Source organism: Manacus candei, unplaced genomic scaffold (genome assembly GCF_025592945.1).
Source record: "Manacus candei isolate 608988 ecotype Guabito, Panama unplaced genomic scaffold, ASM2559294v1 h1tg000043l, whole genome shotgun sequence".
NCBI classification, from domain to species: Eukaryota; Metazoa; Chordata; class Aves; order Passeriformes; family Pipridae; genus Manacus; species Manacus candei.
The window spans coordinates 16,639,012-16,657,927 of NW_026138091.1; the positions used below are offsets into that span (position 1 = coordinate 16,639,012).

General features: G+C 47.8%; 1 protein-coding gene across 2 annotated transcripts; it reads right to left on the minus strand.

Moving 5' to 3' along the window:
• Positions 1–5,523: 5,523 nt before the first annotated feature.
• Positions 5,524–17,857, minus strand: LOC127474536 (ankyrin repeat domain-containing protein 26-like). 2 transcript variants are annotated; one of them, XR_007905891.1, is made up of 15 exons: positions 17,640–17,857; positions 17,096–17,210; positions 16,676–16,849; positions 16,481–16,587; positions 15,691–15,781; positions 14,605–14,780; positions 14,341–14,434; positions 13,611–13,874; positions 12,681–12,916; positions 11,550–11,676; positions 10,060–10,341; positions 9,203–9,438; positions 8,299–8,523; positions 6,247–6,292; positions 5,524–6,119 (listed from the first exon to the last, which is right to left on the minus strand). XR_007905891.1 is itself a non-coding variant. In XM_051795457.1 (14 exons), the coding sequence occupies exons 1-13, from the start codon at positions 17,855–17,857 to the stop codon at positions 8,322–8,324; spliced, it is 2,322 nt and encodes a 773-aa protein (XP_051651417.1). In that variant the 3' UTR covers positions 7,102–7,406; positions 8,299–8,321. The 2 variants fall into 2 exon arrangements, 1 of the variants encoding a protein (XP_051651417.1); XM_051795457.1 differs by lacking the exons at positions 5,524–6,119; positions 6,247–6,292 and adding an exon at positions 7,102–7,406.
• Positions 17,858–18,916: the final 1,059 nt, after the last annotated feature.

Consider the following 18,916-nt stretch of genomic DNA (forward strand, 5'->3'; position numbering starts at 1 on the left):
AGCCAGCCGCAGACAGCATGAGTTTAGTGGGAAAGAAACCGCCCTTCTTTCCCCTTTTCCCCTTCCCCTCCTCGGTGAGTGGGAAAATCTCCATTTTTCGGTTTCTCCTGCGATCCGGGGCCCCCACACGGCAACCAGCAGAGCCCAACAGGCCCCCCTGCTGACCAACACCGAGCAACCGCAGGCTCTGCTCCTCCAGTGATCCAACAGCGCCCTCTGCCAACCGGGATTAGAATCGCACTAGAGGACAGAGAAGTGTCAAACTGTTTCCTTTTTTTGCGGGTGACTTTTTGGGTACAGGATTATTGTTTAGTTGTTTTAGTGTTCTTTTGCTGGTTTTGCCAATACATATATATCCTTTAATAAAGGGTTGTTATTTTCCTTTTTTCCATACTTTCTTGATTGGAGCCTCTTAATTTTGGATTTACAATTGCTGAGAGAGAGGAGTTTAGTCTCTCATAACTCGCCCTCCTTAGCAAAACACTTTCAGTCTCCTTAAACTGAGACACCCAGTATGTTTGGAAAACTTATAACACCATAAGTAATTAGTGGTAATTACTTATAACACCATGGTAATGAGAGTTTCGTGCCAGTGTTTTCCCAAGTGACTTGCACAGTGTGCCTGTCCCCAGGCCTAGCATCGATGAGGTCATTTTGTGTTCTTTAAGTGTCTCTTTAAATGACATGGTGTGTCCCATAGTCAACAAGGAGTCTTGCAGTGTAAATCCTTTCAAATGGCTAAGGATTTCCCCATATCCCCTTCTCTTTCACTATCCTCAGAGATTCACAGTCTCTTGCAGACAGATTTCTGAACTCTATGGAGCCCCAAACCTCCTGTTAGGCTACAACTACAATTTTTTTTTTTTTGCTAGCTAGCTTTAAAACAGAACTTGATGCAGAGGGTTGTGGAGAATTAAGCAGTGTTGGTACTTAATGCAGCTTTTCCAAAGGCAAAGTACATACTTGGACAGGGCTTCTGTGCTGCCCTGTTGTCTTCCTGCTTGTGCTACTCGAGAAAGGAATAAACTCCCCTGAGTGAAGAGAACATTAGCTGTGCTCTCAGAAATGTGTTGTTGCTTTCCATATGTGTTTTTTGCCATCTAGTGGCAGTAAATTCTTGGTGTACTGTTTGCCTCATAATTTAACTTTCTACGCATGGTACAAAATTGTTTGTTGTAGGACTCCTCCCTCAAGCAGCAAAGTGCAACTCTCCAGCCATGCTACTGACTGTGCTGTTGTGACAGAGGGTCAGGAGACTAGTTGGAATGGTCAGGTTGGGAGAAGTATTCGCTGTCAAGTAAAACATCAGGAGTGCTCAGAATCAGTGCTTTTCTGAAGCTTAATGAGTTTTGAGTTATTTAAGCATATATGATCATGTGATCATATGATCACATGATCATATGATCATATGGACACTCATTATGTGATGATATGGATGCCTTGTTGCTGATTTAGGGGTGTATCCTGAAAGGCAGCAAGTCTTAGGAAGAACAACAGAGGGAACCGGTGTTTTTTAGCCTAGAAAAAAGGAGACTTGAGGGGAGACCTTATTGCTCTCTCCAGTGACCTGAAAAGGAAATGGTAGCCAAGTGGGTGTCAGTCTCTTCTCCCAGATAACAAGCCATAGGACAAGATGAAATGGCTTCAAGTTGCACCAGGGGAGGCTTAGATTCGATATTAAGGAGAAGAACTTTACAGAAGGTGTTGTTATGCCCAGGGAAGTGGTTGAGTCACTATCCCTGGAAGTATTAAAAAGATGTGCAGAAATGACACTTGAAGATATTGTTTAGTGGTGGACTTGGAAGCGATGAGTTAACAGTTGGACTTGATGATCTTAAGGGTCTTTTTCAACCTAAACAATTCTACTACGCTATGCTTGTGGAGCCTCTAAAATAAAAAGCCATATTTTGATGGGAATGTGTGTTTCATGAGTGCCTCCCATCACAATTAGTCACTGTGGTTATTCTGGTCCCCACAGTGCCTGGGATCTAATAGGCAGGCTACCCATCCTGTTTTCATTGGGATAGTTTGGGTAACAGGTCCCTTTGTCTTGGCCTTGCTTGACATGCAACCACACAGCCTAAATATTTAATCCTCAAAATCAGCATTAGCCTCCTTTCTCCAAGACCACTTCCTTAAGATCTGCAGATGGTACCTCTGATACACCCACAGGAAAACAATCTCCTTGGTCACCCGGTGATGACTAAACCTCTCACTTGCTGTGATCACCCCTTTTGTCATAGGTATTACAAAACCTAGCAAAAATTTTCACAAACACAAAAACTTCATTCTACTAGGGACTGCCATCTAGGTGAACAATTTTAGAAAACAATTAGCAAGGTTCCTCTTGAATTTGTTTACATTATTAGACATCATCACTTATTTAAACCAAGACTTGCTGATTGAAGTGTCTGAGCTAATGAATAAAATCTTTGTTATGTCCAGGCATTCATCTAAAAACAATTTTGGCTATTAGCTATGGAAGGATGTCTTTGTTGTTTGCTTTCTTCGCCTTTTTTATTTTCCCTCATTTTTCTGTCTTGGTTGGAGGTGAGGGGGGTGGGATGGGCTGGTTCCCGGGTCTCTCAGCCGGCAGCGCTCTGCCCCCCCTAGTTGGAAGCTGCTCACTTGCAGTCCTGCTGCAGTGTGACGAATTCTATGTACGTTCCCTTTTTTAAGTTCAACCACGCACCTCCACCGGGAGAGAAGGAGCCGCTTCTTCTGCCAATGCCGTGTCAGCTCTGGACTGCAAGCTTCTAAATATTAGAAGCTGGGGCTCTGGGCCTCACACACAGCACCATTTGTAGGAGGTCAACAACTAATCAATCCCAAGTTTGGGGGTGAAAACCGGAATCTTTATTGAACACGCATCTCACAATTTAAGGGTGCTGGGGGCAGGACATGTTAATGAGGAGGATGGATTATGCTAAGTTGGGGATGGATTATGCTAACTAGAGGATTACACAATTTTCTGCTACAGTCACACAATTGTTTAATATTTCTTGTAACAAGGATTACATGGGGGGGAGAGAACAAAGGGGTTTCTACGTAGTCTGTTATCATCATCACAAAGTCTTTCCATATCTCGCTGCAGGAGCCAGGCCGATCAACATAGTTAAATATCAGTAGGTCTTGTGAAGAAGCATGCGATCCTCAGGTGGTGGGATTTCTTTCAGCCCCTGTTGGTCCATGGCCTGCTACATAATCCTTTTGTGCTGATATCCGAGTTTCAAATTGCTACAGATGACCTAAAGTCTTTGGCTTTACCACAGATGTCTGGGTGGCGTTCTGAGACCCAGACTTCTGTTCAGTCCCAAACTGTTGCCAAGATATCCCAGGCCAGTTGAATGCAGAAGTGGACTTGCAGCCAGATGTCCGCTGACAGTGCTGTTTGTGACTGCAGATTTGCTTCTATGGCGCTCCCAAAGGAGCTTGGTCTCAGCCTCTGCAAGTCTCTCATCAGCTCTGAAACATTCAGAAGCACAAAGACAGTCATCTTTGGCAGTAAGGCTTTTGCAAAGTTACCCTCCACGTCCTTGACTACTACTCGACTTCTAAAAGCCAGGGGCATTAAGAGTGTCCAAAACAAGCACATCCTTTGATCTGAGCTTGTTCAGAGGGCCTGTTTCTAAGAAATCACACTAAGTGCAAGGAGCAGCAAGTGTCACCTCCATAAGAACGCTGGCCTACCCTGGCCTTCTCAAGGAAAGCTCAAACCTCAGACCCGCTGCCAAAACAGAAGTCAAGAAAGAGCGTTCTTATTTTTGATGCACAGAATCCAACTCTGTTCTCTGAGAGGCCTCTCCTTATTCAAACAGTAAAGGGCACAAGATTCATCTTTTCTGTCCCACACAGGATGAGGAGATTAGAGACTAGCAAAAAGACTGCCTGCTAGAACAACATCAACTTGAAAAAGACACCAATAATGCCATAATGGCACTACTGTGGTGTTACTGCTGGAACTCTTAAAGAGAAAGGAAGACAGGTCTGATGAAGGGAAGGGTCTTAAGGGACTTTCCCCACAAATATGCCCTGTTCTGCTTTCACACATCATGCTGGCGAGATGTAAAAAAGGGATTTTAGAAGGAAAATGCACGAGGAAAAAGGAGTGTGTTATTACCAGTCCAGAAAAGCATGGACTTACCTTTCCAGTTTCTTGGCTAGGCTTTTTCTGGTTTTCGCTTCCACCAGACAGAGCTCTTTGTACTTTTCCACTTCCGCCTGGGTGGATTCTTTCTGAAGAGGTCTGTCTTGCTGGGTGTTTTTTATCCTGTCCAATTGACTTTTGAGATCTCTACTTCTTTCTTCTGTTTTCTGCTGAATCACTATGATGGCTCCGAGGACTTGAGCTCTTTCATGCTCAAGAATCAAGATAGTCAATCTGCTAGGCAGAAAAAATGGATGTGTTCTTATTGTGAGTGCATAAGAAACCAAGACACCAGCTATGCATCAGTAAACCAACAGGTAAGTGCAATGTGCTTGACATCCATTTAATAGAGTTTATGAGTTTACATTCCGACTGCAAGGAACATGTTTTCACATCTGAAGTGGGGGATGGGAAACCACAGACTCACTGTGAACACTGAATGATTTCCAGAGCCTCTCTATAGCATTTCATTCAAATCCGGTAACTTTTGATTAAAGAATCACGGTGCTCCTCCATTACTCTGGCAAGGGGATCCTGGTCTGTCGGGAGTGAGGACATGGCTGCATATGAAAGCTGGAGAAAACAAGAAGAAATGTGTGACCCTCCAGAGGATGAAACCCCTGTATGAAATTGTCAAGAAGTTCAGACCCAATGCGTTTCGAGTTTTACAGTTGTGTCTAAATATTTATTGTAGTTTTTCCCTTGTTTGTACCCTGAAATTGTTGTATGAAAATGCCCTTGATTGCTGTATCCTTAGGCCCCACTCCCTGATTGGCCAAAGTTTGCTGCATTGCAGTATTTCCTTTTATGGCCACCCTTTCCCTAAACTGGATAAACCCTACCCCCTTTTTCCCTTATATAGTTACACTTTGCATGCTCTGCCCTAGTCCCTCCCTTTCTTCTAGCAAATTCTACCCCTACCTTATATAAACCTTAACCCACCTCCCTAAAGGAGCCATTTTTTACACCCTCATCCCAAGAGTGGCAAACCTGTTATTCCCACAGGGACCGCGTCCGTGGTCCACATGAAGATTTTTTGAAGATCCAGCAGATCCACTTGTAGGTTTAGCAGTGGCTGGGGGGAAAATTGACAAGATTCCTGGTGTTACTTTTACAGCAGACAGGGCAAAATAAGGCAAGGACATGACAGGCAACACGAGAGACTGCAATCCAGGCAGAGACTTTAAAATTTCCAAGGGAACATAACAACAGAAGGGCTAGGTGCAAAGGAAGAAACCCATTTTTTCCACAATTGCTTATCCGTCAACAGCATTTCTAAAGCAAGTGGAAGACATTCTGGGGGCTACACACTGAACATCTTCAGGCAATCCACAAACGATTCCCGTGCTAAACAGCCCCCTGTAGACCTCTTCAACCCGAAGTCTCTGCTTTCCTTTTATGTCCAAACCAGTGATTTATTGGCACACTACTACTACTACAGAGCACCAGGCACTGCAAAGCAGTAACTCTGGAGGAAGGAATTCCCATGGAACAGGTGCATTTCCTCTTTGGACACCTGGCCTCAAATTCTACAGCATGTTTTATGCTACGTACGGCAAGCACTGAACTGATATTTGCCGAAAAAATACTGAATAATCTTTTCCTAAAGACAGATTATCTTTTGTCACTGATCTTCTTGCTTATTCCAAAAAAGACTGCACCACCTAAGCTACCAAGACAAGCCATGAATCACAGAATAGTAGCAAAAATCAGGAACCAACAGCAAAGAACGGGTATGGTGGGGTTTAGTGCTGAATGCCATCGGTGTACATGGGAGGGGAAGTGATGGCTGAAGCTTATACTTATCGCTTGGCTGCTTTGCTGTTTGTGCTTGAGATGAACTCCAGTGAAGGGCAACTTCAGCTTAAGCCAAGGGTTTCTTTGCGCTTGGTTTTTTCCAGGCAAGTGCATAACATTGTACGCAACATTTTGGTAAGCAGGAAGTTTTCACATTCAAGTCTCAACTGGAAGGCTAGCAGAAAAAAAAAACCAAAAACCTACTTATCACAGGAACTTGATAAAAATGGCTCGAGAGCTGTCAAGAGCTAGAAATAGTCACCTTTTTCCTTAAAAACCCTCCTAACATAATGACACATTACCTCGTTGAAGGTCTCTAGCGATTTTTGCATCCCGTTCCTGTCGTGCCTAGAATTATACAGAAAATACACAGTTAAGACGTAGTATTTACAGAGTTAAGAGGTAAGATTTCAGTGGATTAAGCCATTGTTTTACACACACCCCTTCGAGGAAAAAAACTTTAGAACTTGATATGGTAGTAGAGTTTGAAGCAAATCCTGAGAAGACAAACTGTGTATAGTGAGAGTGAACTATCCTCAGCTCCTCTGTTGACAACAAACTAAAAGTCTCCAGAGGTTGCAGTCAAGGTCAGAGAGAACTTCAGGGGACTAAGTCCTACCAACAAAAATGCAATAGGAAGGAGAAATGTTGGGATCAAAGCAAGCCCCCAAACTAAGAAACAAAACCCGTCCGGACATCAGTCGCTGAAGGCTGGGGAAATGTCATACGTAGTTGTACATCAACTTCCTTGAGAGTACACTCAAGGCTGTGAGACACATGTGGCCTCAAAATGTATGGGTGCTGTTGCAGTCAGGACGCTGAGTGAGAACAGTATCACCATTCTCAGATCACGTGCATTCTTTTCTTGGAATCAACTCAACTGTTTTCCACAAGTAGATCTGGGAAGCAGTTGTTGCAAAGCGTTGAAGCAGCCTATATAGCGATTTGAACTACACATCTGCATAAATTAGCAACTGGATAAAACAATGAGCCATGAAATAACCTGTAGAAATATTTAATTTCTGTAACATCCTTGAGGGAAGCTAGGAAAGCAGTGAAGGTTTCTGTCTTGATACTGACAAAACTTTGAGATGCCCAGAGTTTTCTTCTGGAAAATCACAATGGAAAGGACGAGCTGAAGACTGTTGCTGCACAATTCAGTTTTAGGAAGCACTGGGTACTCCCACTGTCCTTCCCTTCACTATCTGTTTTCCCTGTTCTTTTTCAAAAAAGACACAGCTGTCAACTCTTTTCTTTTCAACTAGGGCAGCTTTTTTCCTCAAACAGGAATGGTTTCCTCCTCTGCCTTTTCCTTCTTTTAACATCTTGCTGCCATCTCTCTGTCCTTTCTTTCCCTCACTTGTTCCGTGCTCCCTGCCCCTCCTGGTCTTCTCCTTTTCTCCCTTTTGCATTGGGTCCCTGGAGTTTGCTTCCTTTCTAGTGCTTGCCTGCAGAATAGTCCCTGCAGATGGTACAGCACTAATTACCTCACGAGTTCTTTCCATAATGCCTGTCCACGCCTCTGCCCTCAAAAACGTGTTCACAGCGGTACAGAAAAGTTCCCGTCTGTAACTGCCGCTGCTATGCATTACCTACACTGCTTGGCCCCTTTTCATCTCCTTGGTGTTTTTCTCTTCAACCGGGTGCTGTATGTAGACACCTTGTTGAAATGGGTTCTTTCCAATGGAGGTGAGGGGACCAGTGAACTGAGATGGACTTCAAAGTGAACAAATGCTTCTCACATTCATCCAACAACTAAACACACTAAGTCAACAGAGAAGCTTGGCCATGCCTCAGTCCCATGCTACGTGGCTGTCCCACTGATGACAACTACTGGTGTGTGGTTTCCACGTCTCCTGGTATAATGCTCTGCATTCTGGAAGGGATGTGCTATCACACTGACTGCTGATTACAGGGCATACTTGGACCAGTGCTATTGCAGAGGTTGCAGCATTGCTGCACAATTAGAAGGCCGTGAAGACTTCCCAAGGAGTAGGGAGTTCTGCTGTTTCATGTAGTAAGATGTAGCAGGAACTACAGGAACAAATGCCTCCTGTCCATAGTAACATATTAAAGCAAGGTCCAGTGAAGAAACTGCTAGAACAAAGATCAATGATGAAGAAAATCGGGTCTCACAGATGTCTGGTGGCATTTGGCACTCATGGTGACATCAGCCACTTGAAATAGGTCACACATACCATACATGTAAATTTAGTGTAGAACTTAGGTGCGTGGTTCGTGCCCCACAGTGCTCTTTACCACAGTTTGTCTTGAAAAAGAAGGTAGTTACACAGCTCATTGCTTCGATTTCAATATTTTTTGGCCTTTGACCGCTCTGGAAAATTTGTACAAACCTGATGTCCTAAAATCTTCAGCTTTACCACAGATGTCTGGGTGGTGTTCTGAAACCCAGACTTCTGTTCAGTCCCAAACTGTTGCCAAGACATCCCAGGCCAGCTGAATCCAGAAGTGGACTTGCAGCCAGATGTATGCTGACAGCGCTGCTTGTGACTGCAGATTTGCTTCTATGGCGCTCCAAAAAGAGGTTGATTTCGGCCTCTGCAAGTCTCTCATCAGCTCTGAAACATTCAGAAGCACACAGAGAGTCATCTTTGGCAGTAAGGCTTTTGCAAAGTTACCCTCCACGTCCTTGACTACTACTCGACTTCTAAAAGCCAGAGGTATTAAGAGTGTCCAAAACAAGCACATCTTTTGATCTGAGCTTGTTCAGAGGGCCTGTTTCTAAGAAATTACACTAAGTGCAAGGAGCAGCAAGTGTCACCTCCATAAGAACTCTGGCCTACCCTGGCCTTCTCAAGGAAAGCTCAAACCTCAGACCCGCTGCCAAAACAGAAGCCAAGAAAGAGCATTCTTATTTTTGATGCACAGAATCCAACTCTGTTCTCCGAGAGGCCTCTCCTTATTCAAACAGTAAAGGGCACAAGATTCATCTTTTCTGTCACATACGGGATGAGGAGATTAGAGACTGGCAAAAAGACTGCCTGCTAGAACAACATCAACTTGAAAAAGACACCAATAATGCCATAATGGCACTACTGTGGTGTTACTGCTGGAACTCTTAAAGAGAAAGGAAGACAGGTCTGATGAAGGGAAGGGTCTTAAGGGACTTTCCCCACAAATATGCCGTGTTCTGCTTTCACACATCATGCTGGCGAGATGTAAAAAAGGGATTTTAGAAGGAAAATGCACGAGGAAAAAGGAGTGTGTTATTATCAGTCCAGAAAAGCATGGACTTACCTTTCCAGTTTCTTGGCTAGGCTTTCTCTGGTTTTCGCTTCCATCAGATAGAGCTCTTTGTACATTTCCACTTCTGCCTGGGTGGATTCTTTTTGAAAAGGTCTTTCTGGTTGGTCGCTTTTTATCCTTCGCTGTGCACGTTCAAGATCTCTAATTCTGTCTTCTAACTGTTTTTTCAGTGAGTCTAAATGACTGCTTCTGATTTGTTCTAATCTGTCCTGGGAGGCTGCCTGTGCCTGAAGGAGACAGTGCACCTTCAATCAGCACAAGAAAAAGAGAACTCTCTCCAGCAGAAAATTGCATGTACCCAATTTCAAGGCTTTACTAAGAGAGGCAGCTGTGCCTCCTCACTACCAGCAGCAATGAAAGCAGAACCCTGGAGCTACTATTATACAAAGCTACTAATGAAAGGACACTCTCTCTGTAGGACAGGGCATATGGAAAAGGATTCCTCAAAGACAACAGGAGGATCTCCCACCTCCACAACTTCAGTGACTCCTTTTCTGAGCACCTTCCCCCCCTACAAGGACAAAGCAGCACCTGTAGGTCTGGCCATGACAGCTGGCAGTTGCAAAACCCATTGAAGGTGAGCAGCGAGAACCAGGCCAGCGGACAGAGATACCCCCAAGCACTGCAAAGTGGGAATCTGCCTGGGGCAGGCTTTTGATTCAGGGACCTGCCAGCACATCACACACCCATGACAGCCCTCCTGCCCTACCATATTGCCTTCTCCCACTGCCTTCAGGAAAGGCAGAAGCTAACACACAGAATACAGGAGCAAAAGAAAAAGACCAAAACTGATGGCCACAACAGAAGTTTACGTAGCACCTGTGGACACTGGTGAGAAATTCACTTACTTGCAAAAACTCATTGACTTCTCGGAGTTTTTGTCTTATTTCGTGGTCCGCTCGTTCTTCCACCTCTCTTTTACATTGTTCTAGTTGGGTGCGATCCACCATGTTAGTCTCCAAATGGTGCTGGACTTTTGCCAGCTCTTCTTGCAGCTGGCATTTGTCCATCTCCAGGTTTTTGCACTTCCCTCGCAGGGTAGACAGCTCTCCTTGCAAATCCTGATTTTTGGCTTCCAGCTGCGTGCACTTTTTACTTTCCCTGTCCAGCTGCTGGGAAAGTTCAGCAACCTGCAGACAGAAAGAAGAAAACAGGAACTCAGCGTGATGTAAAGGCAGTGAATTCTGTGGAAACCCCAAAAGGGGGTGGCCAGGGAGACTATATTCATCATCTGCTGGCTCGGGACTAGAAACAAAGTGCAACCAGGCTCTTCTTTTCCAGCCAGAAGAGCTTTCACCTCATTTGTCTCAGCATTCCTCAGGTTCCCATCCTTTTGGAGTTCCTCATGCAAAAATGCTACAAGCTTCCGGACTCCAAAGGAATCACTGCAAAGGCAGTAAGTGATTCTACAGTGATGCCTTCCAAACCCAAGTGTAGCTGTGAAAGATGGCCACTTTAGCAACGAATCTGAGTAAGGAGCGGAGAAGGAAATCAAAGGTTCCATGCCACTACTGCACAGGCAGAGCAGCCTCAAAACCACTGCTGGGAACCGTCCTTCTGACTCCCTGTGACAAGAGGGGTTGAAAGAGCTACCCGTGAGCAATAAGTTACAGAGTTTCCCCTGGGAGGCACCTGTCCTCATTGTGCCCTGGGCAGCAACAACACTGTTGAGAAAAGCAAAACGTCAAGTGCCTCCTGCTCAGCTCACGCCTGAGACAGGGCTCAGGGGCTGATTGTGCCCTGCGAGTGACAGCGGTGTTCCTCCCCTCTCTTCCAGGGCAGGAATTCATCTGTCAGACCCAGATGACGCTGTCACAGCCTCCCTCAAGCTACAGCCAGGCCTGAGCTGGGCCCCACTGCTCTCAGCCCATGGACGTGATGTCCTGCAAGGATGGCAGACCTGCCCATCCCTAAGGCCCAGCCAGGGGATCTGCACTCTTGGCTGACCCCGCTTACTGTCAGCAGACCTGTTCTGCTCTTCTTGCTGAGGGCCTGTGGGAGGGCTCCCTGGCCGCTGAGGTCATGCACCCTGCCAGGCTGGCTGCCACTCTTGGCTTGCCCTTCCTCTGCAAGACAGCCTGGCCTCCATGAGCCCTTACACCTACTGCTTTGCCCTTTCATTTGCATCTTTACCCATAATGATGACTACCTCCGTATTAGTTATAGTCATCTACTACTGTAACAGCAGAAGGAGCATTAAGAAAAGCCCATCACATCCAAAATGCAGCCAAGGGAAAAAAAAAATCATCAACATGACAAGAAATATACAGAAAGCATCTCCCAGGTTTCAAAAGAAGTAACATCACAACCAAAAAACCCCACCCAAAGCTCAGCTCACCTCTGTTCGTAATCTGTCCACTTCCTTGACCTTTTCAGAATATCTGTTCTTCATTTCTTCCAGCTGGGACTGGGTTTCTTCATTAGCCCTGAGTTTCCTCCTATCTACCCTCAGAAGCTTTTCCAACCTGCACAGCAAATTAGTTAAGAAAACCATGAAACACAGGAAGAACCAGCCTTTTCCCCACCGTCTCACATAAGCAGCACAGACATCAGAGAAGCACAGAATGGCTTGGCTTGGCAGGGACCTTAAAGATCATCTCGTTCCAAGCCTCCTGCTGTGGGCTGGGACACCTTCCACGAGACCAGGTTGTTCAGAGCTCCATCCAACCTGGCCTTGAACACTTCCAGGGATGGGGCATCCACAGCTTCTCTGGGCAACCTGTTGCAGTTCCTCATCACCCTCACAGCAACCAATTTCTTCCTAGTATCAAACCTAAACCTACTGTCTTTCCGTTTGAAGACATTCCCCCCCCCCTTGTCCTCTCACTACATGCTCTTTTAAATGCACTCTTTTCATCCTTGTGGTAGGTTCCCTTCATGTACTGAAAGGCCACAATTAGGTCACCCCAAAGCCTTCTCTTTTCCAGGCTGAAGTATTGCAATTGCCCCAGCCTTTCCTCATAGCAGAGGTGCTCCATCTTTCTAACCCCCTTGGTGGCCTCCTCTGGACTCACTCCAACAGGTGGAGGTCCTTGCTTTGCTGAGGACCCCAGAGCTGGATGCAGCACTCCTGGTGGGGTCTCACTGATGTCCCTCAGGACATCAGTCCTGTGCTGGTGCTTCAGATCACCTCCCTGTCATCCATGTGCCTTGACATAGCTTCTAGAAGGTCTTTTCCATGACCTTCCCAGGCACAGAGGGGAGGCAGACAGGTTGGCAGTTACCAGGGCCCTCCTTCCTACCCATTTCAAAGATGGGTACAGTGGGTTTCCCTTTTTCCCGTCACCTGGGACTTCACCCGACTGCCACGACTTTTCAAATATCAAGGAGAGTGTCTTGGCAACTACATCAGACCCTGTTGGCCAATGTAGGGCAATAATGCTGCTGAGATGTAGACAATGCATTTAGAAGGAAAATGCATGAAGAAAACGGAGTCTCTTATTACCACTCCAAAAAAGCATGGACTTACCTTTCCAGTTTCTTCTCTAGGCATCTTCTAGTTTTCAATTCCTCCAGATACAGGTCTTTGTACATTTCCATTTCTCCTCGCATTGCTTCTTTACGAGAAGCACTCTCTTGTTGGGTTTTCTTTACCCTGTCCAGTTCACTTTCGAGATCTCTAATTCTTTCTTCTAACTGGATTCTCACTGAATCGCAATGACTGTCTCCGTTCTGTCCTAATCGAGCCTGGGAGGCTGCCTGTGCCTGAAGGAGACAGTGCACCTTCAACCACCACAAGAAAAAGAGAGCTCTGCCCAGCAGAAAATTGCACATATCCAGTTTCAAGGGCCCTGCCTTACTCAGAGAGGCAGCTGTGCCTCCTCACTACCAGCAGCAACCAAGGCAGAAGCCAGGAGCTACCACGGCAAATAATTCTTTTCATTGGGAAAGAAGCCCAAATCAGCACTCTTATTCAAAGCTCCTAATGAAGAGACACTGTATCTGTAGGACAGGGTATATCGAAAAGGATTCCTCAAAGACAATAAGAGCATCCCCCACCTCCACCCCCTCACCCCCACCCCTGGAATTTCAGTGACTCCTTTTCTGAGCACCTTCCCCCCCTACAAGGACAAAGCAGCACCTGTAGGTCTGGCCATGACAGCTGGCAGTTGCAAAACCCATTGAAGGATGAGCAGCGAGAACCAGGCCAGCGGACAGAGATACCCCCAAGCACTGCAAAGTGGGAATCTACCTGGGGGAGGCTTTTGATTCAGGGACCTGCTGGCACATTACACACCCATGACAGCCCTCCTGCCCAACCATATTGCCTTCTCCCACTGCCTTCAGGAAAGGCAGAAGCTAACACACAGAATACAGGAGCAAAAGAAAAAGACCAAAACCGATGGCCACAACAGAAGTTTACGTAGCGCCTGTGGACACTGGTGAGAAATTCACTTACTTGCAGAACGAGACTGACGTCTTGTGGCTTTTGACGTATTTCCTGGTCAGCTCGTTCTTCCACCTCTCTTTTACATTGTGCTGTTTGGCTGCCATCCAGCACGAAAGTCTCCAAACGATGATGGACTTTTGTCACTTCTTCTTGCAGCTGGCATTTGCTCTTCTCCAGTTTTTCATACTTCCCACGCAGAGTGGACAGCTCTTCTTGCAAAGTCTGGTTTTGGGCCTCTAGCTGCATGTCCAGCTGCTGGGAAAGTTCACCAACCTGTACACAGAAAAAAAAAAGAAAAGGAAACTCAGCGTGATCTAAAGGCAGTGAATTCTGGGAAAACCTCTAAAGAGGGTGGCCATCATAACTGCATTTATCATCTGCTGGAAACGAGCATAGAAAACACTTGAAAGATTCCCTGACAGAAAGAAGAAACTTCACAACTACTTAAAAATTTGTGAGACACTTCTGGGAGCAATACTTCTGGGTCCCTTGGAGCTCATGATGAAACTCATAATTTCTAATCTAAGAATTGCTCTAGTGTCCAGCACAGCAAATACCCTCAGGGCTTTTGTAGCAGCTGGGGAAAGGACCAGGCTGCTTTCTGAGCAGCCTCTACTGAGGAAAAGGCAGAAACTGAGCTCCCCTAGGCTCTCCAGGAAAACTTCGTCTTACAGTTTCCCCCCAGAAATAGGCAACTAGGCTCAAGAGTCACAAAAAGGGAAATTTATGACCAGCTTACTGAGGCAGAGGCTTGCAGGTCTCTCTGAAGGGCTTCAATCCTATTGCTTTGTTGCTGGACAGTGGCTTCCAATCTGGTCTTTTCAATTTCAAGGCTTAAAAACAAATACGGGTCTTATTACCAGAAAATCCAGTTCCAGACAAACTGTGCTAAGTAACAGAATCCACAGCAGAAGTGTCCTTCAAAATCCAACTGACTGTCCCGTTGTTTCCACCCAATCCCCCAAAGTGACAGACACCTTGCTTCACTGGGTTACTCTCTTACTGTTGCACGTGTTCTTCCAGTTGTTTTAGAGTGGTATTAGTCTCGGAAGATGGCAACAGGAGGTCCTGCAGTTTCGGGGAAGAAGTTATTGCTTCTCTTTCTTTATCATCCAAGGCAGTCTTCAAGTCACGAACGCAATGCTCAGACTGAAGATGCTTTTCTTCCTCCTCCTGCAGCTGTAAAATCACGGTAAGAATCCACAGTTGTCAGGGGAGCTTTTACATAGAGGAGCCAGCTGCTGCTGAAGAACTCAGGTGCTGCATGTATGTGTGCATACCCTCTGCCCAAAGAACTGGAATCAATTCAAGTACCTTCAAAGCTTCACTTCTACTACCCAATGAACACAAGCTCTATTCCTTTGTCCTCTTTTACAGCAGCCTCTCCCACCCCTCCACTGCTTTCCTACAGCACGGTTCTAAGCACTGACACTGCCCCTCGGACCATTTTTGTGACCTGTGATGCTTCTTGTATTCCCTTGCTTGCTGCTCCAGGAAAAGATGAGTGAACTAATTCATCTTCCTAAAGGAAGGCATCTCGCAAGTGTCAGAGGTGAAGTGCTCTGGCACATGTGCTCTGGAGCCCAGGATTGCACAGGGGGAGCATGGGGAGTTTTCTTAAGCGGGAATGACCCCGACTGTAGCACAGAGAGAGGTGCCCAGCAGCCCCTAAGCAGGAAGCAGTGGATGCCTGAGGAGAGGCAGCTCTGCTTCAGTGTGGTGGGGCCAGGAAGGATGGCATCACTGACAAGCTAATGACCACCATTTCAGCAAAGGCAGCCAGGTGAACTGCTCCACAGACCTGCCCTGGAGTCAAGAATCACGCCAGGGGTGTGTGGGGAGTCTTCTTAAAGCAGGAAAATCTTGAATGTAGCAGAGAGAGAGGAACCCCAGCCCCCCTGGCCGGTCACGGGTGAAACCCTAAGGAGAGGCAGCTCTGCCTCAGCATGGCGGGTTGTGGGGCAGGGGGCTGGAGGGACAGAGGCAGATCAAAGCCTGATGTAACTGCCACTTCCTTAGGTCTCTGTCCTACTGGCTCCCAGAATACTGTTTTGTCTGGTTTATCCCTGTAGGGACAGGCTTTCCATACCTCCGTGTCAGCCCTGTCCAACTCCTCCTGCAAGCGCAGATTATCTTCCTCCAGGTGAGCCTCATGGGTTCCAGTAACCACAAAAGCAGTCCTAAAGCATCCAAGATTTAATGCGAAACATGTCTGATCCCGCATCATTTTTCCCCTGCTTGTTCCCGAAAGAGCTCTTCCCCTCTTTCCTACAAGCTCCGTGAAAGCGAAGCCAAGTACATGGAAGCATTGGAGAATTTATCTTAGAAGGGGCCTCCCTAAAGCAGCCTCAACTACAAGGTCAGGCCATGCTGTTCAGGGCTCCTTGCACTGCTCTTCAAAGGCCCCACAGATGCAGCTGCACAAACTCCCGGGGCAATCCGTTCGACCGCCTGACCATCTACATGGCAGGAATTTTCTCCTTATGTGTGGTTGGAGCCCCTCGTGTTCCCTCAGACACTGTTGCTTCTCTTTCTCTTCCCTTCAGAGCACTTAACGCACCAACTATGCCTTGGCTTAAACCTCCCTTGCCTGCAGAGCAGCCATGCTGCTGAGCTACTGGCAAGTTTCCCGATGGCTCTGGGTCTGTGTGGGGAGAGGGCACCACAGACAACGCTTTCTTGCAGACCTCAGCGGGCAAAGTACGAGAGCCCCTAAGGTACGAGAGCAGCCAAGTGCAGACCTGCATTTACCAGTCACACAGGGAACTGCTTCCACGTGACTCCTCCTTCTTTTTCCAAGCTCATTGCCACGCCCCTCGTCTCGGTCTTGCTTGCAGGCTACCGAGAAGACCCGTGTGCTGTTTTGACAAACCCCTCACCTTTCAAATTGGGCTTGAGCATGCCTGTCCGCTGCTTTTTTCAGAAGGCACTCCAGAATCTCCTCATGCTGTAGGAGGGCTGCAAGTTTTAAGGGAGTAAATCCCATCTAAAAGGACAAATAATCGCCATTAGAAAGACACAGACAAGCTCTGCAGCTGTTTGAAAGAGCAGCTTTACCCACGTGCCAAGGTTACCTGGTTCTGAGCATCACTACTGGCATTATGCTCGAGTAACAGCCCTGCTACAGCTGTATTTTTAGACAGGACAGCCAGGTGAAGGGCAGTGTTGCCGCCAGCGTCTGCCAGATTCGGGTCGGCACCGTGTTCCAGCAGAATAGCAACACATTCTTCCTGCTCCTGCTGTACTGCCTGGGAACAACACACGAAAAGGGAAAGACTTCCAACTTTTACATCCCCCTCTGTCACAACTTCCTCAGCTCCTGAACGCTAGGATAGAAGACCATCTTCAAAGATTAGCTAACAGAGGCCTATGCCACGCCAATTGCAATATGCATGTTTCTATGGCTCAGTGATGCAAGGAATCCTGCCAGACACCTCCCCTTTAACACACCATTACTAATCCCCACCTACAAGATCATAAGGCATTCCACACACCTTCATCAGTGCCGTTCTCTTCAAGTTGTCAGCGAGATTCGGCTGGCTGTTCTTTCTTAGCAGATATCTAAGGACATCTGCATGGCCATTTGCCGAAGCGAGATGCAGAGGTGTCCTAAAAATTAAACACACGCTCTTAACTTAGACAGACAAAGGATGAGCCAAAGCCGTGTCTCTACCCAGCACCCTGGGGACCCTGCCCGGACTCTGCTCCTCCCGCTTGCTGCTCTCTGCTGCTGCTGCTGCTGCTGCTGCAATCCTGCGCTGATTAGCCAGAGGGCAGAAGAGAAGAGGTGAGGGCTGAGCAGCTGCAGAACAGCCCTGCAGAGACTACGGCAAAGCGGCAGGTCGGCAACACGCGTTTCCAACAGCGCTGGAGCCCGGCCGGCAGCAACAAGCAGTGAAAAGGTCAAGATTTCCCTCTCCCAGCTGACAGGGCAAATCTCACTTTTCAAGCCTTGTCCTTAACAGAGGGCTGCCGAGGACTACTGCAGCTTGGCTCAGGAGCAGCCAAGGTGTGCCATCAGCATCCCATAGAACTCACCGCATCTCCTGGTCTCGCCTGTCGATGCCGACGACCTTCACATACCAGCGCCAGCGCCTCAGCCAGGCCAGGTCGCCGCGGGCGGCCGCGCGGTGCAGCCTGCCCAGCCCGTTCTCCCTGAGCTCGGAGGCGCTGGTGGAGCTGGTGGCAGCCCGGGGCTGCCCACTGGTGGTGCTGGATGGTGACTGCCGTCGCTTCTTGCTGAGAAGCCACGGCATGGCCCTGCTTGGAGCTACCAGCAGCAGGAAGTGCAAGAAGCCCCCTTGCAGAGGGGCTGCCGGGCGCCAAGTAGGGATGAGGAATGGGACGAGGGTGAGGTTAGGGGTGAGGGTGACAAAGGGACGAGGATGAGAAGAAGGATGGGCACGGGGTATAAAGCACAAGGCAGACGAGGTTGCCCTGTGCAGCGTTCGTGGCCTGCAGCTACCAAGACGGCGATACAGGCGCGAAATGCTCCCACAGCGGGATGTGCTACTGCTCCTCGAGAGGCTACAGCAGCTCTGAGCGCCGGCTCCGGGCACCAACGAAGCTGTGCTCGACTGGTGCCTGTGGTGTCACAATGGCAGGTGGAACGCTCAGCACGTCACCGTGGGGTGTGGCAGAGGCCACGGTGCAGGGTGAGGCCGGGCGGGACATGGCAGGGTGGGGCAGGAGTGAGGGCGGCCCTGCTGGGCCTTGTGGGAAGGAGGCGGCCTGGGCCTTGTGAGGGCGGCTGGCGGGAGTGGGCACTGCCCCGCCTCAGGGCACCCCGGGGCAGGGCCCGGGCTGCTCCCACTGGGCCGGAGGCTGTGGTAGGTGCAGGAGCAGCTCCCACATCACCTGCTCTGGGATTTTGCTTCTGCCTGTGCCCGAGCTGCCTCTGGACACACTTCCATGAAATGAGGCTCAGGATGAAGTGGGATCCCAGCCCGAGCAGGCGGGGGCCACCACAGCTCTCAAGAAATGCCCACTGAGTGCTCCAAGCCTGCCATGCCAGAATTCCAGGATGTAGGGACGTGTCCCGAGAATAGTGAGGGAAGCATTCTGGGAACTGAAGTCCCTGGACAGACTATTGGGGCACATGAGCAGTGTGTGTTGTGCTGTCATTTGTCAGGCGGTCAAATGTCTGTCAGAGGGTTTATAGGGAGACATTTTTCTTTTAAATAAACAGATTTGACTGCTTGCCAACTAGCTGCTGGGTCCTGTCTTTTATATTATATTAATATACCACACCGGGACAATTCCCCAACTCCTTTGTCTTGTCCCTCTTGAAGAGCAGACACCTCTCCCCCCACCCC